The sequence below is a fragment of the Python bivittatus genome, unplaced genomic scaffold, assembly GCF_059951505.1.
Source record: "Python bivittatus isolate LINGU-HERP-01145 unplaced genomic scaffold, Pbiv_v1 ctg000220_np1212, whole genome shotgun sequence".
Taxonomy (NCBI): Eukaryota; Metazoa; Chordata; class Lepidosauria; order Squamata; family Pythonidae; genus Python; species Python bivittatus.
This window is the reverse complement of record NW_028277048.1, coordinates 1,491,371-1,505,261: the sequence shown is the minus strand read 5'-3', so window position 1 is coordinate 1,505,261 and position 13,891 is coordinate 1,491,371. Positions and strand designations below refer to the sequence as shown.

Here is a 13,891-nt window from a genome sequence, read left to right as displayed (position 1 = left end):
CAGCAAACTGAGGGCAGCCCCATTTGTTGGAGAGCTGTCACTTTGGCTACTGTCCCAGCCCCTTTTACAGGGGCTGACTTGACCAGTGAACATTTTCTGGTTTGAGTTTTTTGGGGAAGTGGGTTATTATTTTGGTTTTTTAATTGTAATTTTTAAAATGGCAGCCCCAACAGGATCAATGCCACCACACACAGATGGAAATGCCCCCCTCTCTTTTTGCCATTTCGCACATACCTCCATGCTCATGGGGTGAAAACAAAATGGGGAAAATATATGCTATGATCACAGCAACCCTATTTTACAATTGCCCCAGTTTCTCATCTTTATGACCAGAGGCCAGAGAGGTAGGTTAATTTAAGTAGCCCTCCCTTTCAGGTTCAGATGATACAAAGAACCTTACCACAATAACGCCCATTAAGCACCTTGTGTTAATCAAAGTTTGACCCAAGGTCTACAAATAGCTTTGTTTAATATGTTGTTTAGTCAAACTAACTGCCAGCTTGCATCTGCTTTGTCTTTCCTTATTGTTTAGAAAGATTCTTCAATATAGATTTAAGGCTATCATCCAACTAACCCTTAACTGATCAGATAAGGAGACAAAGTACCATATGCCCAAAATGCCAAGAGGCGTACTCCGTACCACATTACAATTCGACAAAAAGTGTTACGGTTCATTAAATGATTGGCAAGAACCCAGCAGCTAAAGCTAAAGGAAATTTGTCCCCCAAAATGGAAGAGATGCCTCTGAACCCCTGGCAGACTCACCTGGCCAGGATTGTAGCAGGTAATGCAACACTTCAATATGATGTTTAAAGTCCATGGTGCTGGCAATGGCGCAATGCTGCTGGCCAGGTCTGCGTACTACGGTTCCCCCTGCCCCTTGGCTCAGCAGCACAGGCCCAAAGCACACAGCAAGGTTCTGGGCATTCATGCGATTGAAGGTATGGAAAGCAGCAACCAGACTAAGGTGATCAAGCAGCATCGTCAAAGTGGCCTAAATAATGGAAACAACAGCTTATTTCAGCCCACTCAGTCAATAACAAGGAAGGAAAGATCTTAATCTAGATGAATAAGGAACTGTAAGGAAAAGATGTGCAGCCTTTCATGTCAGCAAGGAAAACAGAAAAGCATTCAGGGTAAAAATGGAAGCTTAGTCCTTCCATGGGACGTCCACTAACAATACTACTGTGGGAGGCTATCCTTGGGTCCAGCAGAGAAACCAAGATTTTAAAAAGCCCAGGTAAGTCTGGGATTGACAGACCTATTCTCTTTCTCAACCTGGGGTCTCCTCACCTTCTCAGTCTCTGGTAGGCAGTCCAGAAGAGCTGTTGTTGTCTCCTTCACTTCCAGCCCCACTGTCCGATTGGACATAGCTTCCAGTACCACCTGATAGAGGGGGTCAGTGATAAGAGGAGTGGGTAACTCACGCAAATAGTCCTTCAAGATCCCTGGAAAGGAAGAAAACAGAGCACCTCAACATTGCCTTTGTTCCAGGTTCAATCTTCATCTTTATTAGAGAAGGCCGTTATCATACTGGTATTGCAAGAGCCTATGGCACATTAGGGTTCCCTGACATGAAAATCTTGACATACAAACTTTGCAGGTCGTTGCTTTTTTTCACAATGGGTGGATATGGGAACAGAGTGATAGCAGACTAAGGGAGGAGCAGACAGATGGGATGCAAGGTGATCCAGCATATCTGGATCTTTTGCTCCTCAAAGCCACACTTTCACTTCATTGTTCAAACAATACATAGAAAGGAACCGTGGAGCCGGTGCACATCCATTGAGCCATACTTGACAAACAGTCAACCTGGCAGTATAACAGGAGTTGTCAGCTCCATTCCCAGCTTCACTGCCCAGATCATGGCAAATGGCCAAATCACGAGCACTGCCAGATGGCTGCAGGACTTGCTGCCAGCCATCACAGGCTAACCCTGACCTGCCTTTAATCGTGAAAGGAAGTGGACTAAGACGCAGAGGAAATGCAAAGCCTGAGAGTCACAGGAAATTCGAGCCCCCCTGGCTCTAAACCTCTTGGTCATCAGAAGAGCTCTCTTCAGAACAGATCAGGAACATCCTTCTTCTAGCTTGCCTTCTTTTTCATGGTGTTCCCTCCAGTGGCCAAACCCGCCATCTGTATTTGGATCCATGGTATTTAAAAGGGTGGGAAATAGCATTAAAAAGTCTTGAGGAAACCCGTAATTAAAGATTGCTTTATTCACATTTAGTCTCCATATTTTTAGTTGTATCAGTAACATAATTCCTAACAAATTGTCTCCTCCATCTATATAAACTTGTTTTGGACAGAAATATTGAATATGAATGCTTGAAGTTTTGTCTCCTTAAGATTTTGTTTGTTTGTTTGTTTCTGCTTTATAGTGCAGCACTTGAGATTTGAGGACAAAAGCACCTGTCTGCAACTCCTTAAACCAGGGACTCTCAAACAGTGTGGTGCCTTACCCTCCAAAAACCATAAATGAATGTGTATAACCTGCCCCAATAAAACTAAAGAGATCTTCCTTGGTGGTTCTGAGTGTGCCAATTATCTGTTTAGCATGGAATGAGTTCCTTATCCCACTCTTTACCCCCTGAGCCTTTCACAAATGCAAAGTTGGAGCCCTGTCAGACTTCAGTTCTGCTATTGGTTGGTCCAGGCAGAGGGGGACTAAGTTCTCTCATGATTCCAGAACCATGCTGGGTGGAGCTTTTGGGTGCTCTGCTCCCAAGAAGTAGATCAAGATGCACATTGCCTGGCTGATAAGTCTGTGTATACTTGGGGAAGAGACCTGAATATAGGAAAAACAGATTGGAGGGGGAAACCCAGTTCCTGGCAGCCTATATGGAGTGTGGGAAAAACCAATGCCAAAACACTGGAACTCACTGACTGCAGGGCCAACAGATTTACTGCTGTCACTGAAATACTTGCTCACCACCACCATCACCATTATGGGATCAAGGCTTTCTAGTTATGACCCTTCTTCCCTGTGCAGAGTCCAACAGAGGTAGAGGTTCTTGCTCCCCTGCACACCCAGCCTTCTGAACCCATTCTGCAGTTTTCCCTTGCTACACAATTCTCTCCATCCTCTTCACAGTTCAGATCAGCATCTCCAGTTAAAAGAAGCTCAAGGAATTCCCTTACTCCCACCCGAGAGGTGCTGACTCTCCTGGAAGGCATCTATGGACAGGGTGAAACTGCTCCAGGAGGAAAGGGGGCCAGGCAGGTCTGAGTGCCAGACCAAGCAGAAGACCATCAAGAAGACTCAGGCCAAAAAGAGCATGCTAAGTTATCAGGTCTTCCTGCCCTGCCAATCTCTGTTTTGTCCCAAAACCTCATCCAATCTCTACTTCCAGGTCCCACTGCTGCTAGCCATGGGCCTGGGTCTTGAGCCTCCTGGCCCTGCAACTATTGTGGGTACCCTGCTCCCCTCATGGACCAGCCATCTTCCTTTGCAACCCTGTTCAGGTTTACTTGCAGTGCCCCTAAGGTGATGATCTACAGTTTGAGAAGCACTGCCTTAAACCAGACACATTTTCATGAAATTTCTCCTTCTCCCACCCAGGAAAAGGCATGTTTGGTGCATGCGTGTATGAATATATGCACATCCATGCTTACTTTTCTGCTTTTTCCCCTTTCTTTTGATTTTTATATTTATTTATCTCTGCATATTTTAAAATCAATTTTAAAAATAGTGTTAACGTTTTCTGGCTCAGGAAGGTTTTTAGGATACAAATGTACTGTATGCTCTCTGATCTGCATTTTAACCTGAAACATTAGATTATTTTATAACTATAACATTTAATTCTTTGAATGGCTTCATGTAGTTTTGTTATGGTCATTTTATAAAATTGATTTTATAACTTTCAACTCATGCTTGAATAGAATTGTTCCTGAGCAGAATCTCCCTGTTCCCTGATCCACGGGTATTCCTTGATACACTGAGGGGGTTTCAGGAGAGGAAGCTACAAAAGGAACGCCCAGAGTGATATTGGCCAAAAACAAGCATAAACCATGATTGGATGCAAGTATAATTCCAGATGCCTACACTGTGGAGGTAAGAGGGCAAAGTGTCAGTACTTCTTTGTCCTTTTTGCTCCTATAGAATGTAAGAGCAGAACAGGCTCACTGGCTACAGAAATTCAAAGACTCAATTAGCTTAAGGAGGGGAAACATTAGGAACTGGCACAGTTTTTCTGGGAATTATCTTTATCAGCAGGCATATCCTAGAAGGTACAGCCATCTTGCAGGTTGATGTCCTCCCCATGTCTCTACTTCTTGGCCCCACTTAAGTCCTGGAACAAAGCACACTGGCTTTTGTCATTTTTCTTCAGCAGCCTCATTCAACTTTGGAGGTTGTTTCATCCTTGCTAACTTACTAGCCACTTCTCCTACTCCTGATCCCTAAGCCAAAGTTTGCTAGGCTTCTTTTGCTCTTTTGGGTCAAATAGCAATTTAGAAGTGGTCCAAGAACACAAGCTCCAAATGAACCGGATAGATATTGCACCAGCATGAATCCTCAGCAAATCACTCCTAGCAAGAAGAAACAGTAAGCACAGATCATACTGGCAATATGACTTGCCTACATGTTATTAATTCCAGAAGTCTCTCCAGAGCCCACTGGGAACTGGTTGGCTGGAAAATCTATCAAGAACCCAGTTATGGGCACCAACCTGTAATCACATTGATGTCTGGGTAGAGATCTTCAGAGAGGACAACAGCAGCACTGTCCCTCTCAAAAGCATCACGTAATTCCTTCTTCACTGCTGCTGAGCCGCATAAGCGATACAGGCCCACCACCTATAAGCAGAACAGAGCTGATCACCTGGGCAAGCAGACATTGCTACAGACAGCATTATGGGGAAGAAGTCACCCATGCCTTAGACACCTCCTGTCTGGATTATTACAATGGGCTGTACATAGGGCTGCCCTTGAAGACCATCCAGAAAGTGCAACTGGCCCAGAATGCAGTGGCATGTGCAGTTTTAGGTGCCCCGTGGTTCACCTGAGTAACATCACTGCTGCATAAGCTGCACTGGCTTCCAATTGCTTTCCGGGTGCAATTCAAGGTGTTGGTTATCACCTTTAAAGCCCTACATGGCACAGAGCCAGGTTACATGCAGGACCACATCTCCCTGAGGGTATCTGCCCATCCTACTAGGTTAGATAGGGTGGATGCACTCTAGGTCCCCTCCTTTAAATGTTGCCATCTGATGGGACCTTGGAGATGTGCCTTCCTGGTGGCCACCCCAGTCCTTTGGAACAGCTTCCCACTGGAGATCAGAGGGATCCCTACCCTTTTAGCCTTCTGGAGGGCTGTGAAGACCTGGCTCTTCCTTCAAGCATTGGGCTAGGATGTGAGGATGAGCTGTGAGAACATTTGGTCTGGCGCTTGGGGGGAAGGGTATCTTTGTTTTTAGCTATGTTTTATGGATTGTTGTGAGCTGTCTAGAGTCATTGTATGAGATAGGTGGCCATATAAGTCCTGTAAGTAAGTAAGTAAGTAAGTAAGTAAATGGGGATGACATACTGGAAAAATCAGACATTTGGATTGGAAGAAAAGGAGATGGCCAGACTGAGCTACTCTATGTTTTGGGGGAAGACACTACATGAAACATAGGGATTAGTTGCTTTGGGTGAGAATATTCACCTTCAATCCTCGTTTCTCAATCTGGGTTACACATTTCTGGATTAGCAGTGGCACCTTGATGGCAGCACCTTCCCTTTCCACCAGTTGACTCAGTTTCACTCCAAAGACTTGTGGTTCCTGTTCAGAGTTAGCTGGGTCCCACTGATCCACCAGGGTAAGTTTGATGTATAGAAGCCCCTGAGGCTCCAGTTGTAGGGCCAATTGCTGGGTCCTACAACCTAAAAAGAAAAGTATTAGAGAATGTGAGGACCACAGTGGATCCCCACTTCCCCATCCCCATCCCCAGGCCAGCCAATCCCATGGGGTCCATCCAGTATTAGAAGCATTTGAGATCTACTCAACACTTTAGCATCTTAAGCAGGAATCAGGTCCTGTGCTCTGCTAGCAGAAAGGGAAGAGACAGTAAGAGAGCATAGTCCTTGCATGAGAGGGGTCACAACTTTGACCTTCACCCCACCACAAGTTTAAAACCAGAGTCTGATGAGAAAGATATTGGATTGGGGCCCTTCAGACTAGTCAGTACTGGACTAGTAGAAAAAAATGATCTGCTCTGGCAGAAGGTAGCTTCCTATGTTCCTGAGCAGGTGGGCTGCAAGGGACATTATTTCTAGCTGTAACTCCCTGGAAAACTGATTATTGGCATGTGCCTGAACAGCCTTCCTCACCTTGAAAAACCTGGGGCAGAATGATGGTGCCATGGCAGCAAACTCGGTTCTTGCCCACAGTAGGATCACATGAGAAGACCACCATTTTGAGAAGTTGGGCATCCTCCAGCTCCAGCTGGAAAGAATGGTTGAGAGTGAGGACAGCAGCCTGGCAAGGTAGGAGGGCTGTGCGGGCCTTGTTAACAGAGTCTACTTGAAGAATGCAGAAGAGCTCTTTGGTTTCAGCTTTGGGAGGTTTGAAGTCCTGGATCCCCAGCAGGTGGATGCTGACAAGACCAGAGAGATGCTGCAGACAGCCAGGCTGTTCAGCAAAACTGTACAGCCGGAACGAAGACCCTTCAAGGCCAAGGCATGCCTCCGCCTTAGCCAGAAGCTCTGGGGAATCGCCATCACTCAAATAGCCCCCATTGCTGGCAGCCTTGCCCCAGGTCATGGGTTGCTGAGATGCCACACTACTGTCAAGATGGTAGCGGCTGATGACGTTGCCTGACTCCTTAGGGGAGGAGCTTCCCTCTGGCCCTCGTGGACGAGAGCTGCGCAGGCTTAGCTTCCGTCTCAGCTCTGGCAACTTCTTCATCTTCATGGAGAGGCTTCGCACTGGGCCTGGGGACTTGGCCTTGCTGAAAGAATGGCTCTTTTTATTGGCAACGGTGTTCTGGGCCATCAGTATGGTACTGGCTGAACTTTCCTCAGGATCCACAGTTGCAACAGGCACCTTTCCTGAGGAGAGAAACTGAATTAGGCAGGCCAAATCAAATGTCACTTACCCAGGGGGTAACAGGAATTGCTCTAAAGCTCCAGGGGCAACAGGCTTGGGGAGAAAGAATCAATCTCAGGGCTTTTCACGAAAAGGGCCAACAGGAGATCTCTTCTTCCAAGAAAAAAGGAAAGCCAGAAAGCAATCTGAGTACAGTATACATGGTTCAATGCAGCAGCAGTCATTCTCCCTTTGTCCACCACAATTACGCCCAAAATTGAAATACTACCTTAATTGCAAATACAGACGCACAGTTTTTGGCCAGAAACATAGGTGATGTTATGAATGATTGAATAAGCAGAAAGTTCTATAACCAGCAACACAATCAAAGAGTGACCAGTGATGACGGACCTATGACACGCGTGTCAAAGGTGACACACCATGACATTTTGGGTTACATGCCAGCGTTCACCAACACCCGACCATTCTCCCTGTTTGAGTTATCAAAGAAAGTGAGTTGTTTTACTCGTATTTCTTTTTTGTAATTATTTGATGTTTCTTTATATAATATACAGCACCACACATGACTGGACTGTATTTTTTTTTAAATAAATGAATATGTAAAGAATTGTTTCTCTTTTGTTGGGGGGGGGGCAGTGACACACCAGCAGAGTCAAGCTAGGCATTTTCCAAATTTTTGACACGCCGAGCCCAGAAGGTTTGCCATCACTGGACTAGGCAAAACATACATTGGTTTCACTGAAGAAGCTTTTCCCTCAGTAATGGCCTTAAATTCAATACACATTTAAGATAAATGACATTTCAAGACATCAAAGAGCAACTCCCAAGCCGAGTGGCCCACTGCTGGGCATTTCAGAGTGGATCTCTTTTAAGCATTCTAGAGCTAGCTCAGCGAAACAGCTACTTAAAAGATTGGGGTTGTCTTCTTCTGCTATTCGCAAGCCTTTTAAAGAAGAGATACTCCCAGGAGATCATTCTCCAATAAGAAGAAAAAAATCTTGCCCTTGACCAAATGCATGACTCCCCACAGCCCTCAGCCCTCAATTCTCCAAACCACCAAAGTGGTTCTCATGCCATTGGAAAAATGTGAGTCTCTGCTAAGAAGAACCAACTCACCACAACTCTCAGACTGGTGGTCACCCAGCATCTCCACTTGCTTAGCAGGCCTCCCTTGGATTGTTGAAATCTGCACATCACTGACTGTCTTCTGTGAGCTGCCAACATCTATACATTCATGTGGGACTTTAACCTCTCTTGGGTTCCTCTTCTTGTTCCTATTCTCAGAACCACTACCCCACTTCCTTTCAAGGCAGGGGAGCTGCAGGTCCTCATCCTCTGGAATTGGGTTGTACCAGATCTCTCCTTGGGTGTTGCCATGCATGTTGAATTCTTCCATCTCAGTAGTAGAGCTGGAAGCTGCCTCTTCTACCCCCTGAGTCTTCCCTGCAGAGAGCACCCATTGGCGGCTACTTTTCTCCAGGGTCTGTAGGTACGCACCTTGGCTGCTGCACTTGGCACTGAGGCTGGGGTTACATGTCTCTGTGTAGCTGCCCAGCACTTCAGTAGCTTTCTTGGGTCCAGTTGCCACTGACACAAGGTCTGGAGGTGCCTGTGGCATATTGGAAGAGCTCTGGCACAGCTTCCTGTTATGAGAGTCCTCTTGGCTGCCCCAGGTGAACTTGGCCCAGTTCTGTTTCCGTGACACAGTGATGGTGGCACTTTTCTGGCATCCATCATCCAACAGAACAGTATCTACTGGTTTAGGCTCAGAAGATAGCTGTAAATCATCTGGTAGCTCCAATGGAGGATCTATTGGGAACAGAAGTTGATATATTATGGCCCCTTAGCCTTTTTATCAGATAAATATATCAATATGAATTGAGCCTACCAAATAAGGAGACAGAATGAAGATAGAAAAGGGCCAAACCCTAAACTTGACTCCTGCTGAACAGAGAAATGGAACCCAAAATCCTGCTAACTACAGAATAGGATTCATTCCTGCAACTCTGTAACAGTGACACTCTGAAGTATTTGGCATCCTCCTTTGACCACATATTTTTTATTTTATGTAATTTACTTTCTAGTCTGGAGAACATTCAAGGCAGTTAACAAAAATTGACAAAACCAAAACAAAAGAACAGGATGTAGCGTCAGTATTGAAGTTTGAGACTGATGGAAACATAGCCACCTCTTTATTCTAGATTACGCCTCCAACACCAAATTAATTGCATTCTAGGGTACTGAGGGAATCAGTTCATGGCCTAGCCAAATCCCTATATATGTTATCTCTGAAAAATCCTGGCAAACTGGGGATGTGCCAGATGAGGAGACCAAATGTCCCTTTGTTCGAAAAGGAAGAAAAGGAAGATTGAGTGCACTAGGACTGGTCAATCTAACACTGATACCTGGAAAGATTCTAGAACAGATCATAAAGAGATCCGTTTCTAACTGCCTTGAAAAGTGCAGTAGTTCCAGAAGTTAGCATGGATTGGTCATGAACAAATTTTGCCAACCATTTTTGATTCGTTAACTTCCTTAGTAAACTAGAAATGCTATTGTTGTAGTATTTCTTGATTTCAGCAATGCCAAAGCATTCTAAAATATTCTGATTAGCAAGATAGTTATGTGGGATGGATGGCATGACAATTAAAAAAGACAAAGACATCAAAATTGTACACAAAGAATGGTTATCAATGGTTCCTCATCAACCTGGAGAGGAAACATGGAGTTTCATAAGGGTTAGGGTTAGATACAAGGAATGCTTACCCAATTTGCAGATGACACAAAGTTAGGTAGGATAACTAATTCCCTAGAAGAAATAACATTTAAAATTATCTTGAAAAGCTGGAGAAATGGGATGAGAGTAACAGAAGTAAATTTAACAGACTCAAGTGCAATGTTCACTTAAGAAACAAAAATCAAATACACACATATAGTATGGTAGACACCTGGCTTAGTAACAGTACTTGTGAAAACGATCTTGCAGTAGTAGTGTATTGCAGACTGAATATGGGCCAACGCAGTGTGATGTGACTGCAAAAAAGGCAAAGATATATTTTCCAAGTCACAGGAAGTAATCCTTCCACTCTGTCCTGCATTAGTCAGACTCCACCTTGAATACTGTGACCAATTCTGGTCACCACGCTTAAAAGGATTTAGAGAAACTGAATAGGTTTAGAGAAAGGCAATGAAGATGATCAGAGGATTAGAAACTAAGCCCCATGAAGAGAGACTGAAGGGGCCAGGAATGTTTAGCCTTGAGAAAAGACTGAGGAGGGATGTGATAGCACTATTCAAATAAATTGCCCCTTCCAACTATGACTCTAGAATATAAAAAGCTAAAAATACAGATTAAAATTAGCCCTAAAGCGAAGGCTAAAATCAATTAACCACAAAACGTGGCCGAAGAGATGCATCTTTGTTGACTTCCGAGACACTGAAAGAGTGGGGCGAATGCACCTCCCAGGGAGTGCATTTCATAGTCTGGGAGCAACACAGAACAAGGCCTTTTCCTGGGTGCCTGAAAGCTGGGCCTCTGACAGTGGGATCGTCTTCAAAGGGTCTCTCCTGCAGAATTCGATAACGATACAGGACCAGAAGGAAAGGGGCAACCTAAGCTGTTCATGGCTTTAAAGATCAATACCAGCACCTTACATTGTGGCAGGTAAGGAACGGCAGCCGGTGCAGAGGTCTCAGTACCAGCATCATATGATTCCTGCATTTTGAACGACTTAGCCACCTAGCAGCCACGGCAACTTCCACTTTTCAAGGACAGCTGAATGTACAGCACATGGCAACTGTCAAGACAGGATGTAATCAAGGGATGGATGACCATTGACACATTAGCCAGCTCAGGAAAGAATGCAGCTGGCCCGCTGGAAGTAACTGTGCAAAGTCACCACCTGCAAACTGAGTGACAGCTGTGGATGAAGATGCACTCACCTTCATTCAGGGAGAGTCCAAATCCTTCTACAAAAGGCTGAACTTCAGTCCCAGAGTCTAGTTTCCCATTGGCTGATAGTACCTCAGTTATACTGCTATAATTATTTATAATTATAAATAATGTATATAAGTTACTCTCAATTCACATCACAATGGGGCACTGAAAATTAAGTCTGAGCCTATGCCTTAACAATCTGAGAAATGAAACTTTCTCTGAGCGAAGCAACCCCTGAAAACTTTTGATAACTCCAAAAGGAGAGTGGGAAAGTATTAAGCAGTATGGGAAAAGGGGTTCAAGGGGGGGGGCAAACCCACCACATCCGGGCTTGGCCTGACGACGTGCAGCTGAGGCCCGCAATATAGCAGAGGCCAGGAGGTCTGTCCCAAGCTTCCAGCTGCTCAGACCTAGTGCCAAGTTGGATTTCCTGTTGTTTACTGCATCGTCCCCTCCCCGGCCAAGACACAGAGCTCCCTTTGTAGGTCCCCAACTAACTCCACACGAAGAGCCCCATTGATTCAGGCGTAACTCAAGAATGAAGATGCAGGTCACAAATCAGGCTTCTCAGGAGAGAGTGGAAAGAGAAAGGACAACAGAACCATCTCTCTTTTCAGAGTTACATTTTTTTAAATGCAACTTTGAAAGATCTTGTTTCACAATATAGTTCATCAACCAAAACATCTGATTACATTATTTCACTATTTTTAAAAAACGTTTTCTCTTCTTTGACTTGGGGATTGTTTGTTACTACTTACATCTGATATTGCTGAAAAGTTCTCACATTCAAAATTGGGAGTAAAACAGTCACACTTAGATCTTGAGAAAGCTTTGCCATTATTTTTACTAGAATTAGTATCCAACTTCAGTTCAATCTGATATCTCAAAGAGATTTATAGTCATAAAATAAGAAAAAAATCGAATTACCAAAAAAAGCTAAAAAGAAGCTTTCAGATATGGAGGAAGAATTACGCTAACCATTAATATTTCATTAACATTAAAATCAGAAAGGGATTAGCAAGGACTTTGACAGTAACAGAATTATTAACTTGAGCCAAATATACTTCTCTGGAGAAATTTTTCTTCAAGTAGGGTACTCTCAATGAAAGGACCTTTTTCTCAATTGTCATTACTGGCAGAATGTACTTTTAATTTACATGGCATGTTCACCTTCTCAGTCCTGAAAGCTAAATGACTATTATTTTGTATTTACAGAAGAAGAAATGAGGTTTAGAGCAAGCAACTTTCTCCAGAGGCACACAGTGATGTGTTTCTTCTTAGTCCCAAGTAAACTCAGCTTAGCTACTTGGTTCAATACTACTGTAAGCCTCTCTCATACAACTCGTGTTTCTCTATTATTTCAATTTCTACCCCAACTTTCTGGACTTTCAGCATTCAGTCTGTGAACGTTGATGGTGAAGGACTTAATGGAGAAGGGAATCTGTATGAAGATTCCTTGGGCCATTTTCACAGTGTCACCAGAGACTAATTAAAGGAAATGCCAATTGACATCTTCTGCATTCCAATGCCTTAACACTTAATTCATCTGGCCACTTGTGGATCTCTTGTCAGCTAAAGAGTTCTATTTGCAACAGATGGGCACAAGTAAAACCTGGAAGCCAGCATATGCATGTTTGTTTAATGCTACTTTTCTATCTCATCTTTTTCCAAATAGCAAATGGAGTGCATACCATGGTGCACAGCTTTCTCTCACTTTATCCTCACCACAAACCCTCTGTGGCAGAATGGGCTGAAAGAGAGTGATTGCCTCAAGGTTACCCAATGAACCCAACAATCAGCCAGGGATTGGAACATGGATTTCCTCAGTCCACCCAACACTTCAACCAATATTCCACACTGGCTCTTTGTGGCGATGGAATCACATGATGGCCACAGACTGGCATCCAGCACATAAGACCCATTCAAGGAATTCTTTCTGGCAATCACATGTCCTATGACTGCATGAACCACCGCTCTCTGGCTCCAGGATGCTACTCCCACCCCTTTGGGCTAAAGAGGAGCTACTTCAGGAACACAGGGCTGTTGGCGGAACAGCAGGCCCCTCTTGCTGGCGTGAACACTATTTGGTACCTGCTTTCACTCCTCTGCAGGTCAGAAGCAACTGGATCTAGACATCTCCTTGAAAGCAGAAGGGTCCCGGTCCCGACCTCTTTCTACTGTTCCTGCATGCAAAGTCGCTGCCGACCACGAACATCAGCCCTGACCCAACTGCTGGGAACGCTTTCAAAAAGGAGGCGGGGGCTGCAGCGACAGCTAGAAGCCCCAAGAAATTTCCCTGCTACTGAACGGGCCGACAGGGGCAAAAGGCGCTTTCCACCTCAAACCGGAGGCTGGCTCTGGGGCCGGGGCTGCGCAGAGAAACGCGGTCCGTCCTAGAGAATGGCCCCGGCAATTCGCCCCAGACCATGGGCCTCGCTTGGGCTCCCCCAGGGCCACCGCGAAAAGGATTTCGCTACAGGTCCCTGCTCAGCAGTCCCTTCCCTTCCCTTCGCTTCCTTTTGCCTATTTTAGGAGCTGCTGGGGAGGAAATGCCGAAGATGTCCACAGCAGCCCCCTCCTGTCGGGCGAGGGTGTCTCCGGGGCCCCAGCCGGGACGGGAGAGGAGAACCCGACCCCGCGCCTCCCTCGGGTACCTGGTTCGTCATGCGGCGCGGGCGCCGCCTTTTTGCTCCGCAGGCGCTCCTTGCCCCTCAGTCGGGAGAAAGTTTTCCTGAGTAAAGGCTGGGCCATCACTCGGCCGCGGGCAGCTCCGTCTTGCCGAGCCCCATGCAAGAGAAGCGGAGAGACGCTCAGCCTAAGGACCGTGCGACGCGCTCCGCGGGAAGCAAATTCCTCGGATGCCTCCTCCGCTTGCGTGCCAAGCCTAAACTGCTGCTGGGGCTTGTAGTCGGGGGAGGAGGGGG

General features: G+C 45.4%; 2 protein-coding genes across 2 annotated transcripts in view; one reads left to right on the top strand and one right to left on the bottom strand.

The window, feature by feature from the left end:
• Positions 1 to 4,664, top strand: part of LOC112541639 (macrophage mannose receptor 1-like) — a 26,379-nt gene extending 21,715 nt beyond the window's left edge. Inside the window, exon 8 of the mRNA XM_088137597.1 lies at positions 2,382 to 4,664. Coding sequence (XP_087993723.1) covers positions 2,382 to 2,400 — 19 coding nt within the window. The 3' untranslated portion in view covers positions 2,401 to 4,664. The remainder of the gene's footprint in view (positions 1 to 2,381) is intronic.
• SYDE1 (synapse defective Rho GTPase activating protein 1) overlaps positions 1 to 13,891 on the bottom strand; it is a 19,254-nt gene extending 5,363 nt beyond the window's left edge. Inside the window, exons 1-7 of the mRNA XM_007436443.3 lie at positions 13,622 to 13,891; positions 8,147 to 8,839; positions 6,313 to 7,032; positions 5,648 to 5,865; positions 4,671 to 4,797; positions 1,294 to 1,448; positions 766 to 994 (exon numbers count right to left, since the gene is read on the bottom strand). Of these exons, the coding sequence (XP_007436505.2) occupies positions 766 to 994; positions 1,294 to 1,448; positions 4,671 to 4,797; positions 5,648 to 5,865; positions 6,313 to 7,032; positions 8,147 to 8,839; positions 13,622 to 13,718 (2,239 nt within the window). The 5' untranslated portion in view covers positions 13,719 to 13,891. The remainder of the gene's footprint in view (positions 1 to 765; positions 995 to 1,293; positions 1,449 to 4,670; positions 4,798 to 5,647; positions 5,866 to 6,312; positions 7,033 to 8,146; positions 8,840 to 13,621) is intronic.